The sequence below is a fragment of the Neofelis nebulosa genome, chromosome 12 (genome assembly GCF_028018385.1).
Source record: "Neofelis nebulosa isolate mNeoNeb1 chromosome 12, mNeoNeb1.pri, whole genome shotgun sequence".
Taxonomy (NCBI): Eukaryota; Metazoa; Chordata; class Mammalia; order Carnivora; family Felidae; genus Neofelis; species Neofelis nebulosa.
In genome coordinates, this window is record NC_080793.1 from 66,531,083 (window position 1) to 66,555,869 (window position 24,787).

At 44.1% G+C, this 24,787-nt stretch overlaps 1 protein-coding gene across 16 annotated transcripts in view; it reads right to left on the reverse strand.

Moving 5' to 3' along the window:
* Positions 1 to 24,787, reverse strand: part of AOPEP (aminopeptidase O (putative)) — a 345,091-nt gene that overhangs the window by 244,702 nt on the left and 75,602 nt on the right. For all 16 annotated transcript variants that reach the window (XR_009251735.1, XR_009251737.1, XR_009251738.1 and 13 more), the window contains exon 5: positions 19,995 to 20,240. Coding sequence is in view for 12 of the 16 variants with exons in the window: in XM_058695511.1 (XP_058551494.1) it covers positions 19,995 to 20,240 (246 nt within the window). In the remaining 4 variants the exon portion in view is untranslated. The remainder of the gene's footprint in view (positions 1 to 19,994; positions 20,241 to 24,787) is intronic.

The following is a 24,787-nucleotide window of genomic DNA, read 5'->3' on the forward strand; positions in this document are numbered from 1 at the left end:
TTAAGACTTAAAGCGTAAAGGTTATTCCTAGGCTGACATTGAATATGCCAGGTCTGTAGCTAGAAGCAAATTTTTATAGCTGGTTATAAACCCCTGAAATATGAGTTTATATTGGAAAAGCTGAAGCAACCTTAACTCTAAGTACGCCGATGGGCGCCACTTTAATTACAGTCCCAGAATCGAATAAAACACAGTCTCTCTTCTACAGTAGCATCACAAAGAACCCCATTAACTCTCCAATTACTAAATGAGGAAACAACATTTTCTAGAACCCAAGCCAAGGAAAAAAAGAACAGTGCATGTTCCAACTTAAAACCTTAAAACTGGGCTTCAAAGTCACAGTCTGCCTAAGGAGGCACTCCCCTGCACGGTAATGTTTACTTCACTTATTTAAAATAAGTGAGTGTCTTTGCCAAGGCTCACATAAGGCTATTTGTTTAACAAATAAAGATGTGTGTTTCCTGGAGTGTTTCTAATTGGGGTTTCAGATACCACCTCCTAGGAAATTCTGGGCTTGGATACCTCCCGCACGCATGATGCCTTTGACCATGTGGGTATCCCATATTGAGGGGAGTGGAGGGTCTGGTGTTCATAAGGGAGCAGGCACATGGCAAAATCTACAGAACAAATGGTTTGTGTCCCAGCAACGCATCCATCACGCTTTCAACAGGAAAGAAAACTGGGGAAGGTCAAAACGATATCCAGTAGGATTGGTAAATCGAGCTATTCAGTAGGCAAGCAAACATTAAAAATAGCAACTTGGGGGAGGCCAATCTTCCCTCATCTCCTCCCTTCTCTCTCTCCCTCCTGCCTCCCCAATCTGCCCTCCTGCCCCCGCTGTCTTTGCAAGAGCAGTTAAGCAGCCCAGTTCTCAAAGCCACGATAACTTCTTGGGAAACGCCAGGGCAAAATCAAAGATTCTTTGGCTGGGCGTGTAATGTAAAACTTGAAGTTGTTCCTGTTAAATAAAAACAGCCATGTTAATTTTGGTGCCATTGAAAACACAGGAAAATGCTGTTGCCAAATGGAAAAGGGGGAAAAAAATAGCTTACCAAATGGGAAGCAGTTGTATTTTCAAGACTTGAGAAGGGTAAATGACAAAAACTAGACAGTGAAATTGAAAGAGGAAAAAGAGATGTAAAAGAATGGTTGTTTTCTCTTTTTAATTCTCTTCCTCCATCAAGGTAAAGGAATGCACCCTCAGTTCCCTGGAGGAGACAGGGAACTCAAGTCTCGGGGTTCACTGCCTTGCCCTGTAAATAACGAAAAGCTTCCCAGCCCAAGCTCCTGGTCCCACCCTTCTGCAAGTGCTCTCAATAACACACTCCCATGGTTTACAGATTCCGTGAGCCACTCAGGAACCAGAAAAAATATTCTGTACTCAAGATCCTGCTCTGAGCTGAATATGACAAACAGTTGGAAGAGCATAATCGTGGAGGCAGAAATTGTTGGGGCGCCTGGGTGGCTCAGTCGGTTGGGCGACCAACTTCGGCTCAGGTCATGATCTCACAGTTTGTGAGGCCCCCGTGTCGGGCCCTGTGCTGACAGCTCAGGGCCTGGAGCTTGCTTCGGATTCTGTGTCTCCCCCTCTCTCTACCCCTCCCCTATTAACGCTCTGCGTCTCTCTGTCTCTCAATAATAAATAAACGTTAAAAAAAAAAAAAAAGGAATTGTTTATTTTCTGGTTCCACTTGAAAGTTAGCAACTATTCCCAGCAGTGTTTCCAAGTACTTCTGAGCTCTTAAACGCAGTAGACACCACACTGTACTTGTAATGATGGGTATAATTGCAAGCGATTTGCAGGAGACCATCCTTGGCGGATTTTAACATCTTTGGGCAAGAAACCAGAGAAGGAGAGAAGGAAAGAAAAGCTAAAGACCAGAGACTCTCGAAATCCTTGTTTCAGGGGCATGAGGAGATTCTGGAACATTGACGTGTTGTTGTTGCTGCTGCTAGTCCTAAAATATGTGTTACGAGAACTTTTTTTACTTTAATTGTAATTTGGAAGATAACTCTAATGGTGATTCCTGTCTTGCCTTCTCTTGCTTAAACTGCTGTCCAGACACTGGGGAGATTACACTAGCTATCTTTGCCAAAAGTAAAACGACCTTCATCACTATTGCTATCCCTACGGGCATTCATTCTTTCCTTCACTTTATAAATAATAAATAAATCAACTGAATGTCCTCTACATGCCTGGTACTGTGTAGCGTGCTGGCTGTGATACAATTCAACGTCAGGTGAATATTTTTCATAGGTGGTATTTTTTCATTCCAAAGGCATGGCTTCCACAAAATGCTATCTTGGCAGTGCCCCAGGTTCTTGGTGAGAGCCATGAGTGCATGATAACCCTGGCCTTGAAACAAAATGCAAGTTAGTTTTCCCCAGGTCTGAAGTTACTGTGAAATTCTCCCAAATTTGGACTGGGCACCCCACACTGTGGCTCACGCTACACATCCTTCCGTTCCATATGCCATGGAAACCCAGGGAAGGACCAAGGGAAGCATGCGGGTGACATCAGGGAGGGCACTGGTCACCCAAGACTCCCAGGAGGCACTCGCCAGGTAAGAGACTTCATTAGATCCTCCAGGCAATCGAGCTAAGAGAGGTTAAACAGCTTCTTGAAAGGCTTGAATTCAAATTCAAGGAGCATCAAAGCGCTTAGAAAAGTAGTTAAATAAAATGAATTTCCAGGAACATGTGCAGACCAGTCTGAAGTAAGGAATGAAGACCCATGTGCTAATAAAGTAGAAAAAGGTGGCCATAACAATCTTTAAATGGAAAGCAAGACAGCTATCCAGCACAGTTGTCAAACATAAGGACCTGGGATTAGTGAATGAAATCACGGCACTGGGGAGACATGGCTCAAACTGCAGGCTATACAGTCAGATACCCTGGTTGAGTTTCAGCCTTGTAACTTGGGAGACTGAGCAAGACCCAACTAGTCTTTTTGGTTTCCTCATCTATCAAATGCCAATAATACTAGCCTCTACCCAGAAGCGGTTGTAAGGCTTACATGAGACAGACACACATGAAATGTCCCCAGCAAGTGCTGGGCCTAGAATTAAGTGCTCCATAAATCGATCCTATATTCACCAAGGAGATACACTTTTGTAGCTTCCTGGGCCTGGTTTGGACTTTCCAATTTCTGGGCAATGAAGAGAACTAGAAAGTGATCCAGAAGAAGGCAAGTGAGATGATTAAAGAAAAGGAAAACAGAAATTACAAAAAGGAGCTCGGTAAAACTGTTGGGATTATCTAGGCCGGCAAAGCAAAAGCTGGAACAGGCTTAGCAAGAAAGCAAAACAGCAGTAAGGCACCCCGTTATTCAGCATGGGGTGACCAGCTGTTCTGCTGCTGGAGTTCGGTCACAGTAGGACGTATGTTGCTGCAGCAAGAGGAGCAAGGGTTAGCTATAGAAAAGGACTCACTTATAATTTTCTTTTTATGAAGAGTCATTTCCCTTGGCCTCAGAGTCAGACAAGCACAAGTCTATTTCTCACCAAACCAGACATCCATTTGAGAGCATAGGAAAAATGACCTTCCGGCTTCTAACAAGATCACCACATCCCTAAAGGGGCCTAGGGGTCCTGCCAGGTAGGGGAAGTAACACAAATGGCCAGTAGCTCCCCTCACCCTGCTCTCTGAGCCTTTCTGTGATGGCTCTCTTTGTCTGTTCCCCTCAAGTGATGACTGTCCTTAACAGTGTCACACACAAAATACAGTGTCCTGCCCAGCCAGGATCACTGTATTTTGTGTATCTCTGGTAAATATGTACCAGGGAGGTCAACAGGCTGAATGCTTGTGTGTGTGTGTGTCTGCACACACGCAGCACAAAGGCCTGCAGTTCGTATCAATTTTGAATCCACTAAGATGGTTGCCCTTTAGAGATTAAAAAAAATTATTTGCTATGCTAATAAAGAACGTCTTCTGAATTTGTTCTTCAGTGTCATGCCTTATTAAAGCTGAGATAAATCACATCCCTTGCTTACCTCCCGTTGATGTCACTGAAAAAAATTAGATTATTCTAGCCAACATGAAACCATAATGGGGTAGCTGCCTAGCCTCTGCTCACTATTTAAAATTGAGTTTTGGGTGACATGCTCTAGAATTATGTGGGGGGTGGTAAATGGACATTCATCTGGACTTAGAAAAACATGTCTCAGCAACTCTGCCACAATTCAACCCATTCCTTGAGAAGCCGGGAAATTCGGACACGTTTGGTTGTTTCCATATCCCACTACTTTCCACTTCCCTTTCTGGCATTTCATTCCACTTTTTCTGTTTTCGGATCATGCTTGGCTTTCTGCCCAAGTCTGAAGATTAAAACCATTAAAAATCTCTGTCTTCTCAACATCCTCCTATTTACAAAAAAGAGCCCGCATTGGCTTTCCCCTTTATTTTTCTCTCTTACAAGGTTAAAAGCAAATTTCTCCTTTTCCTCTTTCAAACTTTTTGACTTGAAACCTACACAGCAGCACTATTTTATAAGACGGGTTGCTGACCTTTTGGCCTGGGCTCAGCCCGGCCCCTTGCCTGCCCACCTCTGTGTCTCTGGAGTAAACACCCAGCTGCCGAGAGCCCAGCTGTGGGTCCCTCCACCAGCTACAACCATTCACTCAACACCAGGGCACAACCCAAATAAATAAAACCAACAGCCCAAATTGTATAAACAATATTTAGTTCTCTTAACCAGAAAAATAAATGGCATTTCTTAATGCGGTTGAAAAGAGATAGCTATTAAATGGGCTATTTAAAAATGTCAAACATGTAGGTTCATTTTTAAAACAGAGGCTCTCTCTCAATTTCCCAAGTTACTGAGAATGGGATGAATACATCTTTAAAATTGCTGAAATTAAGAAATCTGAAAAACAACATCATTACCAAACACTGAGAAGGGATCATCCATCGTGGCTTGGGTCTAAAGGAACAAAAGCCTCACCATGGAATGTTAGGTTTGAGGTGAAGATTATTATTCTCGTTTCCATCCCTGCTTTATTGCATGTAGGTTCCTCCAAGTTTTGGAGAGCCACACGGAAGTGCTGACATTTGATTGCTTTTGAAACTTCCCGAGAAACTTCATGCGGTCCCACCTGTAGTGGGGGATGAATAAGATGCAGGCACAGCCCTAATTCCCGCAACTAGCAGGCAAATCGATGGAATCTTTGTGCATTTACTGACTCCTCAAAATGCACCAAATACTCAGTGCAGCATTGTTGACAACAGTAAAATACTGGGGGGAAAGCTCAAAGATCTGTATTTTGGAAAAATAAAAAGGGAACATCTTCAGAGTAGAACACCAATGCCACTAAATTGAAAAAAAGAGAGAGAGAGGGGCGCCTGGGTGGCGCAGTCGGTTAAGCGTCCGACTTCAGCCAGGTCACGATCTCGCGGTCCGTGAGTTCAAGCCCCGCGTCAGGCTCTGGGCTGATGGCTCGGAGCCTGGAGCCTGTTTCGGATTCTGTGTCTCCCTCTCTCTCTGCCCCTCCCCCGTTCATGCTCTGTCTCTCTCTGTCCCAAAAATAAATAAAAAATGTTGAAAAAAAAAATTTAAAAAAAAAAAGAGAGAGAGAGAGAGAGAGAAAACTTACTAGGACTTACTGGTAGAAAGCAGCCCAGGATGTAATGTGAAGTGATAAAAAGCACAGAGTAAACAGGGTGTGTGTGTGCTGCCTCCTTTTGTGTAAGGAAAGGGAGGGGTGGTAATATCCATATAGTTTTACTGGGTGTTATTGCATTTGCATGAAGAGACACAGGAAGTTATATAAAAAGCTAATAAAAGTACCTAAAGAAAGAGGAATGAGGTATATGGGAACAGAGGTTAGGAACAAAAATAGAAAACAATTTCACTATAGAAACTTACTATTCAAAGGCCTTTTAAGGTTGATTCCTTTGCAAAAGTGTCTTGAGCCATTCCCATTCTGGCCTACAGGATTATCTCAACCAACACAGGAGAGTACTACTTACAAAATGCTGTGTGGGCTTCTGGGAGAGGGGCCTTGGGAAGGCAGCCTGAGCAGGGCTGGCATTCAAAGCAGAGCAGAGCAGGACATCACCCCGCCCCGCCGCTGCTCGCCCCTCTCCAGCCTGGCCTTCTTCCTGATTCGGAGCCTCTCTGGCTCCATTTGGAAGTGGCAGGGGTGGTGACACAGGGTTTTTTTGGAAGTTTCCATCACATAGTCCTTTCAAGCATAGGTCAGATAATGCCTCCGATACCACCAAGAACGGACCAGACACTGCTGCCTCAGGAGTGAACAGGGCTCCATCTCTGATCCAAAAGCCACAGGAAAAGGGGGTCAAGGACACAGCTTTCTCCAACTGCTGGACCCAGAGCCCCAGGGGGCTCGGACAGTCCAGCTGAGTCCGGGTGGGATCCCAAATCCCCAGAAGTTCAGGATTTCTTTTAGATGTGGAAAAGGAACTAAGAAATGAATGTGACCTGAATCAAAAATGTCTGCTGGTTTTATTCTGCTGCCATCTTCAACTTTTTTGGGGAGGAGGAGAAAAGTTAATATGTGAACTACTAAAGTTCAGCTACATCCTTGAAGGGAGACCTAACAAGAATGTAGGCGCTACTCTAAAATGCTCCACTGAATTGAGAAATTCCATTTGTACGGTCTGAGTAATCTGGGCTCAATAACTCTTTGTAACAAACCATTCATGTTTTCATAGTACCATGGTAACTTATCACACCTATTTTTATTTTTTCCCTGGAGCTATTACTTCAGAGAATCATGGACATCCTGGGTTGGTAGGGAACCTTAAATTTTGTGATTCATACTAGTAAGCAGCCAATCACAGAGGTGCTTTCTGATCCATAAAACTACCAAATGTCTCCAAGCCTACCAAAGCAAGGGACTGATATCTGCCAAGAGCCTACTATGCACCAGCTGTTAACGTGATCTTATCTGATGCAAACAGGAGTCCCGGAGGTGAGCAGCCACAGAGATTTTACAAACGACTAACTGGGCCGAGTGTCACAACAGTCAGTGGCACAGCTGCACGACACACAGTCTTTCCTCACTCCAAAATCTGTGTCTCCTTCCATCATCTACGTCCCAAGGACGGAAGGACTGACATAGGCTCTGAAAAAGCATGCAGTAACAGCACAATGGTTCAAAAGGCTAACCAAGGAGAAATAAACCACAGGAAAGGATATTAACTGCACGTCTTGCCCTTGCTTAAGCTCACAGTCTGTGCATGGGTCTACAGGTTTCTATTCCTCACCTCAAGCAAACAACCCACCATTAGAATCCACTTGTCCTTGGGGTGCCTGGGTGGCTCAGTTGGTTAAGCGACCCACTTCGGCTCAGGTCATGATCTTGCAGTCTGTGAGTTCGAGCCCACGTCAGGCTCTGTGCTGACAGCTCAGAGCCTGGAGCCTACTTCAGATTCTGTGTCTCCCTGTCTCTCTACCCCTCCCCTGCTCACACTCTGTGTCTCTCTGTCTCTCAATAATAAATAAATGTTAAAAAAAAAAATTAAAAAAAATAAAAAAGAAAGAATCCACTTGCCCGATGCCTCAGAGGCCAAGAGTGACAGAAGCCCAGGTCCTGATCCTGGCTGTCGGCACCTGCTGAGACTCATCGCCCCACAAGATAAACTCCTGGGCCAAGCAGAAAGCAGAGCTTGCCCTGCCGGGGCACGGGGGGAGAATGGAAAATCATGACAGGCGCTGGGCAGACAGGCCTCTCTGAGTAGGAGGGATTCCATGAGGAGAGCGGGCTGGTCCTGAAGGTAGCTTCGGGGAGCCTGTGACAGCTGGGCTATCACAGGGCTGAGAGCTTGTCTGTGAGGATCAAATGACAGAATATATGCACGAAGACCCTCCGCAAGCTGGGAAGAGTTGGTCAATGGTATTACCATGTAAGAATTGGAAGGGAAAGGATCCCAAGTTGCTCAAAGCCACTGACTCATCTTTGCAATCCTAAGGTCTAATGATACTTTGTCTGTACATGTGAAAAAGAAGTAGCCCTTGTAAATTCGTCAGGGCCCTGGGTTGTAAATGACAGAAAACCAACTCAACCAGCTTGGACCAAACAGAGCTCCGTGGGAAGGTTCGCAGACCCACGGGAAGAGCAGGGGCACACATGAATGCCATTTCTCGCCCAGATTTCTGCTCCTCTTCCAATCTGAGACCAGGCTCCTCCTGCTAATGGAGACCCAGCCGGGTCACTCCCACCCCACACACTCCTCAGCCCCCTCTGCCCCTCATCCCCGACTGGGAGATCCCAGGGAGGAACTCAAGCCCATCTTAAGGTTCCAGTACACAGGTGCCTCGGGGGAGAAGTTACGAACATGAGCAGCACGTGGCTGTGGGAGGGAGGCACTGTGAGGTACAGCCACGGCCTGGGAAGGTTCCTGGGGTCTGAGGAGGACAGGCTGACAAGCACCAGTCTCCTCTCAGACCCTGAGTCAGACCTCGGTGAGACCCCCTCCTCTGTCCACCTCTGTGAACACATCGTGCTGGTGGCAATGCCGGTTAGGTGACTGTCTAGATCTGGGCCTCTGGAGGAAGTATTACAGAGTGAGAAGATAGACACTTGGTCTTGAGTCTTGACAACAAGCACCTTCTTTGTCATCTCTTCTTTTAGAAATGAATTTGACCTGAACCAAAAATGTCTGGCGGTTCTATTCTGCTGCCTTCTTCGTCGTTTTTTTTGGGGGGGACAGACTTCCTTCAACAACTTGGAAGCCACAGAAGAGGCATTCCCCAGGTGAAGAGCCATCATCTGTATCCTCAAATAACATGAAACTATCCCTGTGCTGGCAGGCACGAGGCTGGATCCAATGGGCTCCTTTTGTTCATCCGTTCACTCTCCTCACCCCAAGTTCCAGCACCACCATGCACAGCTCAGAAGCAGAGGGGAGACTCGAAGTTGTAAAAGATAAATTTCAAACAGATACAACAGAGGTGACCCTGGACCACATAGGTAAGGTAAGACTCCTTCCCAAACATGTCTCCCCAGATAGCACTGAAGCTGAGGAGGTGCCCCCGCCCCCTGCCCTGGGGAAGGGGGCCAGGCTGCAGGGTCCTGGAGGCTGGCAGGCTTTCTGGGCCCGATTTCCTGCGGTGGCCTGGGGCCTGAGCCCCCTACCAGGCAGTGTGCCCTGCTGAGCTCTGGGGCCCATAATCTCTTGATTGCTTGCAGCTCTGCAAGAAGATATCAAAGCCAGGAAGAAATGGTTTGAAGCCAAACAGAGGGGTGAGAGAGCAGGAAAGGCTGATTGGGGGTGGAGGGAGTCTGGAGGGGATGGGTGGGGAGGGGCTGAGGGTGGGGAGGGTTAGGACAAGGGAGAAGAGAAATCAGAATTAAATGAAAACAGTGTCTGTAGCTGGGCCCCTTTCAGTAAAGTCCTGCCATGCATGCATTAACCCTCCATCGATGAAAACAAAATCCAGGGACCTGGGGCTGGCCTGCTGGGGCACATAAAGCTTAGGGGATATAATATCTTCCAGGTGGGTGTGCCCAGAAGCACACAAAGGTGCTTGACAGGTCGTTTAAAACTGACTGTCAAGGTCAAAACAACACCACCTGCAGGTACAACTAAAATGTCTTCATCCATCCCCTCCTCTGGGTTCTCTGTTGTTGTTTGTTTTAAACCAAAGCACAGTTTGAGCGGCAGACAAGCCTGACAACTGTTCAAACATATGTACGTGCAACTTATTAGCTTGCAAATGGAGGTATCTGGAGGCTAAAAACAAGGGGTGGGGGGAACAAGTTAGCTGCCATCTCAGAGGGGGTGAGGGGAGGGGGTCTTAGTTGTAAATGGCTGGGCTGGAGGATGAAGGCCTTTATCCACGGAGCGTGCTCCTGATGCGGTATTTGGAAACGCTGTTTTGCACTGACGGTGTGCTGAGCAGAGGCGGTTATTATGAAAGGAAGGGGCCCTTGCCCTTGAGATCTGTTTATTTTGCAATTAACCAGGACTAAGAGAGGCCCCTTCTGAACCTTCTGCTTGCGGGCCTAAAATTTAAACGCCCACTGCTGCCTAGGTGCCCAAGGAGTACAAGAAAATCCCAAGCTTATGACTAACTAGCTCTTACATCAAAAAGAAAATATATGTGTATGTAAATTGCTAAATGAAATTGAATCACCTCCACTCCTGTTCAGCATAAAAACTCAGCATAAAAACCTAATTAAATCAATGAAGGTTAGGGCCCTAAGACACTCTGCAGGCGATTCTAAATCGGCCCCTTCACCTTTTGGGATGAGCACTGGGTGTTGTATGGAAACCAATTTGACAGTAAATTTCATATATTAAAAAATAAATTAAAAAAAAAAAGTACAAGTAATCAAATAGTGGTAGTATTTTAAAAATAATTCTAATTATAATGTATACCTCAATTTTATTTTCCAATAAAAAGTAAATCAGAGTAAAAAAAATAAAATAAAATAAATAAATAAATCGGCCCCTTCCTTTTTCCTGGGATCCTGGCCTGTCACTGGGTTCAGCTCCTCCAGAACACCCCTTCCTTTCGAGTAACAGACAAGCAGGGAGCCTTACCACGGAGCATCCCTGCTATCCTCTTTCCTCAGTCTGACATTCTCACCTGAGAGAAGATGGCAGGGTGTGGAGTCTCAGAGCTTCCCAGGAGAATTTAACCTGTCCAGAGATGCCTGCCAACCCTGCACAGTCCCCAGTGCACACACTGCTCTCTAACACCTGAGCAGAATCACCTGTGTGGACGTGTTAAATTTGCTGATGGCAAGACCCCACTGCAAACCCACCGAATCTGAGTCTCCGTGGTGGAACCCAGGTTCTAGGGATGCCAGGGCTCTAGCCAACCCACTAGATGCAAGGAGAAATAGAAACTCCTTAAAATTTTTCTCATCCTATCTCATTTCCATTTTTGTGTGCATTTTAAAGTGTGCCCAAGTATATTAACGCTGTATGAAATGTATACAACTTATAAACACCCGTAAATTCCTTGTGCGGGTGACAGTTCAAAAAGAGATGTAGAATCAGAAAAGTGTAGGGCCTCCTGCACTAAACTGTGAGCCCATCTTCCTCACTGCGATAAAGCAAGGCTCTCACCAGTGCCTGACACATGGCAGGTCCTCAACTGACACTGACACTGACACTGACACAATGAAAGGTGGATTCCACAGCCAGCTGTACAGTGGGCTCCAAGATATTTTGGAATAGAATTCCTTCTCAAAGTTCTGTTTTGAGGAGGTTTTTTTGAGACCATAAGAGGAATGTATACTGTAAAGGAGAATCCCTGGGCACATAAGGAGGGATACTGCACCTTCTGGCCCATCTTCAGTAGGCACATATACACCAGGATATTAAATCAGGATAATAGGATATTAAAGGCTTTCTTAGAAGTCCTCCAGCAAAGACTCCATTTTAACTCTGTTTAATCCATTCATTTCCTGAATTAATTACGCCACAGTTCCTTTTCCCACATTATTAACATTCCACAAAACTAGTCTTCCTTGGAACCTACTGTAGAAAACCCAAATTTAGACTAAAGGTCTCCTACTTCTTTGCAGCCACAGAATCACCAGCATTCATCATACCTGTCCATTGATATGCATCTACTGAATGAATTCTTGGCTTTGCCCATCCAGGCCTTTCCACCTGCCAGCTTTCAATAGGATGTTCAGAAATTGCACATGTGTGATAAAAGCCAGGAACTGCAGCTGGCTCATTCTCAAAGCAGGTTCTCAGGGTCTCTTCTTGGAGTGGACCAACTCAAATATGAGGATCTGCCAACCACAGTCCCCACAACTCAGCAAGCTGGCCTCTAAGGAATAAAGGCCCAGTGATGGGCCCCCAGGATCACAAGAGCACCCCCTCTTCTTTGCCCATCCCAAATCCTGGCTGAGGAGCCCAAGTATCATTCACACTTTCCTGAAATGGAATTCTAAGTTTTCCATTTTCTGGTGAGAAGGGGAGGTGGTTATTTTCAGCAAGCTAACTGGGAAAGTGAAGGGCAGATCTGGCATTCTGTCTTCCCGGAACAATGTCTAGACTTTCTGAGGAGTCACCTCTATAAATAGCATGGTTAGTTAACTAAGAAATATAACATGCTCTACTCTGAGCTCCACTCGGGTTAAATCAAGGTGAACTTTTGCATTGTACCCGCAAGTCCCACTAAGCAATCAATTTCTTAAAAAGTAATCCATTTTCGAAAGGATCACATCTTTGGCCTTTTAAAGTGAATACTACTTTTTATAAAAGGTAGCTAGCACACTTTTCCAGTTACATTTCAGTGGTGGGGTAAAGTGACAATCACCCACTTTATGCACACAGGCCTCTGTGGCTCAGATGTCGGGGGGTTGCAGGTGCATATTGGCTGTAATACAGCAGAGGCAATGTTCCCACCGAGCAGAGTTATTCATGCATTGTGCCTTGCTTGAGGACTGTTTCCAGAGTTGGTGTTTTCCCCCAAAGGAGTCTACCCCATGCCCACATACATATATAATACAGTCCAGAAGCTGGTAGCATTTGCTCACTCTGTGTAGTGGTCTGAGGAGTGAGAACCCACAAGGTTGGGAACATTCCAACTCAGGCAACTTTGCGCACTGAATTCCATTGTTCTTTTTCAGCCAGGGAGTGTATGTTCTATTTAGTAATGATGCTTCTGTGGAGAAATAAGTGGGAGGGGGAAAAAATAAAAGCCTTTTCTTTGCAGTGGAAAAATGGGAAGGTAGTGCTGACTGGCCATCTCAGGCTCAAGGGCTGGAAGAGATTAGGGGCCTATGGAGAGAAGAAGATTACAAATGTAGGCAGAGGGATGATTGCTTCAGGAAGGCCTTTCAAAGGCCTGACAACTTCTCTTGAAGGATGGCCCCAGCAGTGTTCTGTGAAGGTAGGACTGTCAGTCTATGTGTGTGGAGAACAGTTCAAAGAAAACAAAACACTTAAGCCTAATCTTTCAGAGGGTGAGGAATCGTGGCGTAATGATGATAAAATGCTACTTCTGGGTCTGACAAGCCGCACAGCTGTTTGATGGCAAGAAGAAGATTCTGGCTAAGCCAAAAGCTGTGAGTTCACTCTGCTGTTGTTCCAACAGAAGAGAGAGAGAGAGAGAGCCTGGCCCCAACTTACTCATGTGATCCAGGAATCTGCCTGGTTACCCAGACTCTGTGGCTGCCTCAAAATGAGCCCACGGTGAAAGCTGACCTTCAGGTAGACTCCATGACACTAGGATTCCCAGGGAGAGACCCTGAAGCAAATACATACACCTCAGAGAGGGTTCCAGAAAACACTCACCTAAGTCTGAACCCCAGACTCTGACAGCCATCCCGTGATGAGGCCGTTTTACTTCTCTCTCTGACATGCTGGCTTTAAGTGACTTGGAGGCATCATAGATCCTCCTGCACCTGCGCCATGAAGAACGGAGCATACATACACCTTCTCACTACCTGCCCCACTCAGTATAAACTCGTAGTGTCAAAACTAACCAAATAATCACGGCCAAGGGCTTTCAAGGTCTCAGAAGAATGTGACTGTAGGAATACCAGTTTCTATTTCAAGAAAGAAAAACAGAAGAACTAGAACATGTTAGACCCTTCTCTGTAAGACAGTAGGGAAAAGAAGTCAGATAATTTTCTCAAGAAGAAAAATGGAGATCAAAAACGAAATGGAGGAATGAACACAAAGGAAGCCACAAAGGGGACACTTGTGAGCTAAGCCTCCTTGCGTGGGACCTCACCACTCACCCACATGTTGCTTGTTCATCACTATGGCAAGGGCTGGCGTGCCAGTAAACACAGGATTAAAGTCTTTCAGGAAAAAGAGAAGGATGGTTCGAGCTGCTTTCTATCATTCACACCCACCTACTTGAAAAAACATAGAAGCGTTATACTAGAAAACATGGGAACGAAATGCCCCTTCAAGACATTTTTAAAACCAATCCACTCAGAAAGAAATTTGAGAATTTGAGAGTCTGGGAAACAAACAGCAACAACAAAGAAACAAAACCCACACACAGACCCCCCAAATCCTCAGCACATCAGAGAGGGGAAGAGCTGGCAGCCTTGGTGCCAAATCAGATTGGCTCAAATCAGATTCCTGAATGGAAGAATCACTACAGTTGCATCCTGCATTGAAACCATGGGGTCACATCCCCTAAAATTTAAAGGGCTATTTAAAAATATGGTGGTTTCGGTTTGGGGGGAGGGGGTGAAAAAATTCAAGTAGAAGCCAACAAAGAACAAGCAAAGAAAAATTCCCAAAGCTGTGAAACCTTGCTATTTAAGATAATGACAGAAATTTATGACTGCTTCCTTCCCCGGCAAAAAGGAGCACAATTAGAAGGCTGAAAACAACAGGCCCTTTGTACCAGCATGTTATGTTTTGCTTATTCTATTACACACTGGCTGGGAGATAAGAATAAACAGGACAACACCCTGTCTAACCCCAGGAGGAGGGGGCGGAGGGAAAGCTGGTGACGTTCATTCTTGGGCATGTATGTGCACACCGTTCATTCCCAAATTGAGGTACTTGAGAAAATTGTGCCTGCAACAGTCAGGAACTAGTATAAGCACCCAGAAGCCTTTTATTGCACAATCACATCTTTTAGGATAAGCCATGTATAATAGGGAGCTTTATAGTTTTTCTCTGCTGTGAAGTGCACTGAAGATATTTAAGTAATTAGTGATTATTTCTCTATGCTCTTTATCAATCCTATTTTTGTTCAGTCTTTGAAAAACTTAAAAATTAGGATGAGTAGGGGCACCTGAGTGGCTCAGTTGGTTAAGTGTCCTACTCTTGGTTTCGGCTTGGGTCATGATCTCATGGGTTCGTGGGATCGAGCCCTGTGTCAGGCTTTGTGCCAAGTGTGGAGCTTGCTTGGGATTTCCTCTCCCTCCCTCTCTCTCTGCCTCTCCCCCTCAAAGTAAGTAAGTAAGTAAGTAAGTAAGTAAATAAATAAATAAATAAATAAATAAAATTAGGATGAGAGCATATAAACACAGCCTCCTTCCCTGGATCCAATGTGTCAAAAAAGCTTGGAAGGAATCAATCAGCCATTGGGAAAGGCCATGTGGTGGCCTGAGACTGTGTTCTCTCTTCTCCACAAGAGGAGAGTTGCCAGTCCTTGCCAGGTGTTCTGATGCCCCGCGATGGAGAATTCTGCTCAAGGACAGCAAATGCTAAGCCAAGTCAGGTTCTAACTAGCCAGTCACAAGATGGTATGGCACTGTTGGTCCTCACAAAACGGAGAAAAGATCTGACTTCTCTTGCAGCTCTCTCTCCATAACACCTCACTGCCTGGAACCATCAATCCCCACTCAATCTCTGCCATTTCTTGGTCTTTCTTGCTAGTGCTCCTCATGAGGGTGTGCAGGTGGCTTGGTGACCCAAGCACTGAGGGACCATGGAATCTCCTGGCACCCAAAATGAGTTTATGGAAGGAGCTAAGAGAAGCCATTCTAAAAGCTCACTGCTCTCTTTCTGCCCCTCCAGCCCATTTCAGTGGTTCTCATCTCGGGGCCTTTGGACCTGCACTACCTCAGCCTGGGTTGCTTTTCCACCAGACTGTCACAGGCTGGCTCCTTTCTGTTCTTCTGTCTCATAGCAAACATCACTCTTTAAAGAAGTCTTTGCCTCCCCACCCTAACGATCACCCTGTCACTTACTTGGTTTTCATTCTTCATAGCACACATCTTAGTTTCTTGTTTTTAAGTATATGATTTTCTCCCCTGACCAGCATGTAAGTTCTGCAATGACAGAGATCTCATCAATCTTGTTCACCCCCATAGACTCAGCATCTTAAATCCTACCTGGTACACAGTATGTGCTTAATAGAAATTTACTGAAAGGATGACCAGATAAATAAATAGGCAAACAATGGTCAGACGAACAAGACAATCTGCTATGAAACCAGTGGAAAAACAAGTCAAAGCAGAATCATCACCTAATGTCAACCACAATGCCACTGTATTTTTTTTCAACTTTCCAAGCGGAACCAGGGGTGAAGCTACATGCAAACAGTAGATCTGAGAAGGAGACTCACAGAAAACACAGCTTTTTTTTTTTTCCAGTGCTTTAAACACAAAACCGCTCTGAAATGATGGCAGAAGATTCTTGAAATTCAAATAGAGGAGGAAAAAAAAGAATGTATTTGGATGTCAGCAAGGTAGTTCTGCCAACCTAATTATGCCCCGTGACATGTAATTGTGAACCGCTGAAAGACAAATGGCAAAGCAAAGCATTTATTATAAACACACACAGAGGTAAGACTGAGGTGTTAATTTTTAAGCAACTGTCATCAATCTGGTTCCAGGATATTATTCCATTAACATTATTATTATTATAACAAAGAATGTAAGCACGATGATGAGTTCCTTTCATGTATTTCTCAATACCTGGGAAACGAGACTTACTCGTCAATCTCTAGCTGAGACACCTGAGAAAAACATGAGGACACAATGAAAATGGCAGAACACTAATTATACCCACACAAAGAGAGTGGATCTATACATTGGAGATTCACTTAAAATGCATTCACGTCTTTGGCTAGACACCATATTACTCAATCCAAGAAAGGTATACTCCTTATATGGCAGATTCAACCTCTATGGAAGGCACAAGCAAAATGAAACAAACAGAAAGCGTACATGCATCAAGTGAGAAAATTAATGGAACTAGTCAGTAGTGTCTCAGGGGCAAACCGGTGATTCTTCTCAGAATCAGAAGAGAATGAAAGCATCTCTCCCCAGAACAGTGACTGAGAAAAGGAGGTTGATAAGTAATGGCTCCTATTATATTAAAGGTGACCCAAAAAATGAGGTGCAGTTTTTTCTTTTTTCTTTTTTTTATTTTATTTTTATTTTTTTTAACATTTATTTATTTTTGAGACAGAGAGAGACAGAGCATGAACGGGGGAGGGTCAGAAAGAGAGGGAGACACAGAATCTGAAATGGGCTCCAGGCTCTGAGCAGTCAGCACAGAGCCCGATGCGGGGCTCGAACTCACATACCGCGAGATCGTGACCTGAGCCGAAGTCGGACGCTTAACCGACTGAGCCACCCAGGCGCCCCGTAGTTTTTTCTTTTTAATTTTTGTTTTAATGTTTATTTATTTTTGAGAGAGACAGAGACAGAATGCGGGTGGGTTAGGGTCAGAGAGAGAGGGAGGCACAGAATCCGAAGCAGGCTCCAGGCTCTGGGCTGTCAGCACAGAGCCTGACGTGGGGCTTGAACCCACAGGCCATGAGATCATGACCTGAGCTGAAGTTGGACGCTCAACTGACTGAGCCACCCAGGTGCCCCTCTGAGGTGCGGTTTTGATAGATGTTCTAGTTACTGCTATGTTTGAAAAGCCCGCCAAATTCTAAAACAATGTGTATGTGTTGTTTGCCTTCTTATAAATTGATTTGTCATTATCATATGTTCAAAGTATCATATTATACAAGTGTGTTTCTCCCTACTTTACTGAAATATCAGAATCAGGCTCCAAACAGACTCAGAGAGGAGAGTTTTAAGATTTTTCCATACAAACTACGATATGTAATATTTGAAATACAGTAGAATCTTTATGGATATCATCCAAAGTTTTTGAAAATTCTTGAAAATGGTTACCAACAATTTACCCATTTTAGTTCATGTGGGAATGTTTAATGCCATTCACCAAAAAAGAATACTACAATGGTAAAAAATGGTATTCATTATGATTAAGACCTAACCACTCGAGAAGGCCAGAGGTATGGAATTTATGATCTTGCTTACATGTTTATAAATGTGGACTCGGCAAAGAACCATTTAATCTACCAAGAAATCCTTTGATCTCTAGTGCATTGCAATTAACAGGACAATGGCAAGTTTCAGTGCAGAGGTCTTTTTGGATGGCTCCTACTACACTTGGGATTTCTCTGTTCCTGTTTAGGGTACAGGGTTGACCTACAAGACTGTCATTTTTTGTTCCAGCTTTGCTTTTACAGAGCCCCAAGCAAAGCCCTGACCATAAATAAGGCAGCAGGGCCCCCGGAGCCAGCTGAGTCATAAACCCCACTCACTCGCATGTGGCTTAAGGTGTTGGGATCCCGCGAGAGTCAAGCCAAGCAAGTGGAATCAATTTAGGCCAGAGTTAGGAAAAACAGAGTGCTCCCCCCACCCCTGGCTGGCAGTGCAAGATACACAATCCCCCCTCCACAGCTCAAATATGGGGAACCGTAACTAAGCCCAGGAAAACATCTAGACCAGGGCAGACTACTTCCACAGTCTAAAAGGAAAGAAAAAAATGGGGGGAAAATGATATTTGACAACCAACCACAAAATTTTAAATGTACGGGTCTCCTGTTTTTAAAGCATAAAAACGGTCTTGTTGCTGCTGAGTTATAACCATCACATTTTCTGACATTTGTGCCCAGTACCATTTGGCCTTAGGGTTCTTAGGCTTATTACTTTCAAAATACAGAGCAAAGCATGTTTAAGTCACTTTAAATATCTCAAAGAGCAGCAAACCCACTGCCTACCTGCTTGGGCACGCAAACTCGAAAAGAGAGGCTTTCCAGAATGGCCTGCAGGTCAACAAATTCTGGTTTTGGCAGACTGCTGTCAGGAAGGAGCTACAGAAAATGAGGTCCTCTGTATGAAAAATACTCTGCCTTTGGTCCCCTCACGTCAGAACTTGGAACTGTTAGCAAACATGCCCTGAAAAGCTACAACTCTCATAAAGTGCTAAAAACTCCCAAATAAATAGAGCCCCTCAAAACTAGGTACAAATGAGAAACATTTAATGAACAACCCTTTCTTCGCCAATAATTCTGCTTAAATTAAGTCCAGCAGACTCTTCAAAGGGACCAAAGAATCCCCCTTGTTAAGACAAATTCTATATATAGACATCCAAAACAATATTGATGCACATAACCAAATATATATAATTATCCTAGTTTCTACGTTCTCATTATCTTCATAAATACAGGATAAAAATCAGCCAAAATGACTTTCTCAGACCTCCTCAAGGATTAAGACTAGCCAGCCAGCTTTAAAAAGTATACGTATGTAGTAAAGATCAAAAGCAAATGTTCTGGTCAGTTCTTTTCTACTCATGGGTCTTACTAAGAATGTATGCAGTTTTCAGGGAAAACACCACAAATGACAGCTGTTCAAAAGCATGGAAATTAATTGGCAGCAGGAATTTCCTTGACTAATAGGGAAAAACTTAAAGTCACATGTTTTGATGAGCTTATTTTTCCTATCTTCAGTCAAGCATATTCACTGTTAATGATTAAGATTTTCACATAGAAATATAACCAAGTGAAATCCTGAGTATGTAACAAGTAAAATGCTGAGTGGAACACAGGTACCTATTATTGAAGGAACAATAGCATTAACGAATGGGTTTTAGGTGTCAATAATATATAGGGAAAGGTTCACCTTGCAGGCCTGGATTATCCACGAGAACTAAAGTGAGAAAACAGTAAGAATAATGCATTTATTACATTAAAAAATATTAGCAAGACAAGTGACCCCCCCCCCCCACTGCCCCACCCCCCGGTAAGCCATCTGCTTTGAGCTGTTTTTCCAGCAGTGGTGATGGATTTACACTGATCCATCCACAGTCTCTCTGACACAGGGGCTCTCAAGTCGTTGCCCTTATGACCAATGGCAAGAATGGATGAGACAGCTGGTCAGGATTAGGCGAGCAGCCTGTGGCCCAGGAACTAAGTTGTGTTCCTCTGCCCAGAGTTGTGACCTTGGGCCCATTAGCATTATGCTCTCACCACAAGCTAACCAGTCACTCATCAGCCACGATCCAACATACATCACTCTGGGGGCACAATGTGTTTTCAATCCAAGCGACAATGTGAGCTTGTTATTTTCAGAGCAGCTGATTGAGCCCACGACACCCAAAGGCTCCCGCATGGTGGAGGCTACACACAAACTGTCCCTCGAGGCAGCAATGAGATGTCCAAGCATGAGCAACTGTGGCCCTTCCATCCTAACGGAGCCCTGACAGAGCCCAGGGAAAGCAAGAAATAGTCAAAGGATGTCCAAAGCATGTTATCCAAGTGCCACAATAGAACAACGTACCTGGCCATCCCCAGACTCGGAAAATTGCCGGGGACGATGAGTATGTCCAGCCTGGAGAACGGGTGTGTTCCCAGGACACGGTGTGCTGCTGAGAGGCAAGGAGGGACCAGTTGCAGAAGGGTCTCTTGGCAGGCACCCTTGAGGCACACTGGGGCAAAGACCCGATGAGGAATAATTTCCTGGGTGGTGGCAGAAGGATTCTGGAAGCGGCAGGGGTATTCCATGTGACCACAAATGCCAACATACCTGGGAACAACACGAAATAAATAGATGCACTTTATGGTAAATCGGGTTTATTCTTGCCATGGAGGTGGGGAACTCTCACAGACATGCACAACTTCTAAGAGACGGCAGTTCAGATGGGCTCACGATCAAGACAGTTCAATGGAATTCTTGGCTTGTCTGTTTCTCTGCAGCAGTGAAAAACTATAAGTCAAAATACTTATTGATGTGCTGAATTGACCAAGTAGCTTCAATCTAAACTAAGTGAAAGTAGATTTTCCTACTTATTTTAGAGTAAACAAGGAAAACCTCCCAAGCCTCAAAACAACAAAACAACCCCCTCCCGAAAATAAAAAGCAAAATTTCTGCCCCTCAGAAATGTGCTTTTCAAGTAGCACCATGGAAAAAAATCTCCAAATCAGAAACAGTTCATAACTTAGAAAGGCAAGGATGGTGCAAAGCCAAATTAAAGATCCCATTCTAGAATTTCCTAGAACAAAAAATGAACCAAATGACAGGACAGGTTTCGACTTTTCAAAAGAACCCAGTCCATTTTACTAAAAAAGTAATCCAGATGCTCATGTTAAAAGCCATCAGAAGTTGTGCTCTTATGGAACACAGAGACACTTTTTTATTTTCCCCAATCCACTTTTGATACAAATTGAACAGAATCAACCTTTTAAGGAAACAGATCAGAGCTCAGCCTGTACCATCTGATCGCTGCCAGTTATTCTGTCAAAGGTGGAGCTGAAAAAGAATTCCTAGAACTTGACTCACAGGCCTCGAGAGAACTCATCTACCCAAAGAAACCCACATCAAAGGGAACTCTATTTTTTTGCCTGTTAGTACGTCCTTTATTCAAACACAATGGAAAACCCCTCTAATTTTAATTTACAAATTATAATTTTACCTATGGGTGCTTGTTGGATTCACAGTGAATAATGAAAAACCTTAAAATGCTGGCATGTCCCAATAGGGGCAGGCCACAACAATAATTCCTCTCCAAGTTTCTGAAGTGGCTTTCACTTATCCAAGGCCAGCACTGCCCAAGGAGATCCACACAGCTATGGAGATGAGCCTTGCCCTCCCACAGCTTGGTGCATAGAACACAGCTTCCAGCACCAGTGACATTTCACCGCTGTTGAGGGTAAGAAAAATGGGTGGAGACCCATAAACACTTCTGCCAGGATAAGGCAACAGGGAGAATATAATTATTGACATTGAATGCTAGCCAAAGCCCCTGGGTTGATAACCTTGCTTTATGGAGAAAGTGACTAAAGGTGCCTGTTGGTAAACATTTACCTGAAAAGGCTTCAAATGTCCACCTAATGACAAGTACTGTACTGGTGTATACATTCAAAGGTCTCATTAAGTAAAGAAGTCTATTTATTAAGGGGTGCCTGGGTGGCTCAGTTGGTTGAGTGTCTATTGATTTCAGTTCAAATCATGATCCCAGGGTAGTAGGATCAAGTCCCACACCGGGCTCCACGCTGAGCATGGAGCCTGCTTAAGATTCTTTCTCTTTCTCCAACCCCCTTCCCCTGCTCACGTGCTCTCTGTCTCTCTAAATAAATAAATAAATAAAATAAAAAAGAAAGCCATTTATTGAGTTAACCACCTAAGATATTTACATAGGGACATAACAGGCTATAATAATTAAAGCTTACACTTCCTGGAAAACTTTCAGAGCACATTAAATAATAGAGAAACTGGAGGTGTGGAGGCATCTTCAGTACAAATGTGGGGCATAAGTTTAAATTCTATGTGTCAAAGCACAATTTCGCAACGAGGCATTCCACTGGCCTATCTAGACACATACCACGGGGCCAGACTATTTCCTGCAGCCAAGAAAGATCAGAAAATAATTTGAGGTATCAAAAAAAGTCAACTTGTTGAAGAGAAAAGGTGAGTTAAATTCTCTCTGGACATGAACGGCACTAGCCAGGGGGAATGAAGGTTATTCCAGTTGTGTGTATTAGCACCATTTTTTAATAATCAAAGCCTGGGAGAAAATGCAGGACTTTAAGGTAATCAACCTATAGATAAATGAGACTATTAAGGCTCTCCCAATAAAAATGTACGTGGCATCAGGGAAGGCCACACATAAGTTCCAACGTTGGGATCAGGAAAGCTGGGCTTCAGTGGCTGTTCTCACACGGGCTAACTGTGATGTGAGGCAAGCAACTCAGTGCCCAGGGCCCCTTTCTCGTCTCTAATGTGGTCTCACGAAAATGGCTGCAGGGGGAGGGGAGGAACTGACCGGAAAGGAGGTGAGGGAACTACTGGATGCTGGAACGTCCTCTATTAGTTTAGGGTGTAAACAATTGGCAAAAACTCAGACTTAAAATCTGTGCACTTTGTTTTATGTTAATTATACTTTCGTTAAAAACAAACAAAAAACATGGCTTCCAAGGTTTCTTCTGGTACTGTGATTCTCTGACAACTCTCCACATGAGGCCCTCGCCCCTCTTCATATTGTACGTTTACGAAGTCATGAATAGTCCTCTGTGAAAGCAGTATGAACTCAAAGATGCTTCTTCTCACACTCACCTTCGACCGTTCATTTCTATAGCTGTGCCTGCTCCAACCCACTCTTAGTATCATCAACAAGTCAAGCATTTGTAAATAGCTATTCCCTGTGCCCAGGCTCATAATCAGGGTAAACATTTTAATAGTTAAAGATTAATAATAATGCTTGATTGTTATTTATAAATAATCCATACTGATGAGAATTAAGAATAGTAAACAATAACTCCTACCACAACTGCTATTGAACATTCACTGTGTGCCAAGAACTGTTCTGAACACTTCATGTGCATTATCCCAATTAATCCACACAGCATTCCTGAGGAATAAGAACTGTTCTTTTCATCACATCGTGAGTCATCACAAGCTCCTCCCTCCCGACCTTCCTTCCCCACATACTCCGTTAATCTTCTTGAGTAAATTTGGATCCTAGATTTTTCTAGAAGCTGAGCTCAGCTGCTCTGTGGTTCTCTGGTTTCCTGTTCCTCCTTGTCGATATTGCCCATTAATATTGCCAAGAGTGGGAAGAACTGGTGAAATAAATGTTAGGTTGATAAATGATGGGAACCAGACCACTGGTTCCCTCTCCTGCGATTCCTGGGCTGAAATCATTTCACATGAGGTCTTTCCAAGGAAGAAGAGTGACCAGGTTTTATTCAGAATCACAAGATTGGACATTGCCTACAGAGGTTCTCCTCTGGTCCTCCTCTTGTTTCCAGAATGAGATGTATGGAAACTAGTTGACAAAGACATTTCCCTGTCATAGGCTCAAAAGGAATCACCAAAATTTCCCTTAGGGATGCAGGTCCTTTTTTGACAGTTCAACTCAATCATTTAGTAATGATTTCCTGCATTCTTGCTCTACTCGAGGCACCCCAAAGGTGTGCCACGTATACACATAGGAATAAATTTCTGACCCTACCTTTGAAGAGTTTACAGTTTTAATGGAAGAAAAAATTTAAAATTCTGGTACATACAATGACACTCTAAGATGTTTGGACAATTTATTAACATATTTTAGCAAGCAGAGTAGATGCTTGCATACCGTAAAGATCACAAGTGTTCAAAATGCCACCACCAGCCACCAGTGAGCTGTTGGCAATGATGACAATACATACGCAGTGATGCAGTCGTATCTGAAAGCTGGATGCATTTCCTAGGGGAATTCTCGTATAACGCAAAGCAAAATGCAGGATGTACAATAAAAGCCAGAAAGCTGAAATATACCAGGGAGCTAGAGCTGGAGAAATCAAACCAAGCCAAGAAGATTTGGAAAGGCTTCTCTACAGCAAAGCGTGTACTGGAAATTGGCATTTTCCCCTATGATTTATATATCATTCGTTCTTTCCTAGCCTTCCAAAGACACAGAAATAAGGCCTCACTCTGCTAGGTTCACAAGGCAACTTTCCACAGACCCACAACTCTAAAGAAAACTGCTTCCCCCCTGCCCCCCACCCAAGCTTTCCCTTCTTTAGGATGAGCAACCTCAATGCCTTTTCTTTGTGGTGCCTATTTTCCACGCTTTTAATCATTTTTCCTGAGTTTCTCTGGACTTTATCCAAGTTTCCGTGTCATGCTTAAACTGTATGGGCCCAAAGCGAAGACAATGCTTTAACAAAGGCCTCCAGAGGTTAAACATAATAAAAAGATTCCTCTGTGGCCAGAGAAGGTTATATTGCAGCCGAAGAAAATTAATAAAACTTTCAATGGTTTACCTAAGTGCCTTCTAATTAACGTATTTACGAAAATGCTCACCCAGAGTGGGCTGGAGCACGTGTGGAATTGAGTTGGAAGAGGGAATGTTCTTCCTATAATTTAGCCCACATGAACAGTGATCAAAAGTTCAGTGACCAATACTTTGGCCAAATTTCTGGGACCCAGATGAACACTTTAGGTAAATGAAAGCCTGTGGTATATAAGGCCCCTATAAAAGTTACATTTACGTGCATTGAACTGGTGGTCTTGGGAAGGTTTGAAGTAGAAGAGGGGGGTGGGGAAAGCAAGGGGACCAGATGTGAACATAACCGAAAACACTGTTGCAGTTG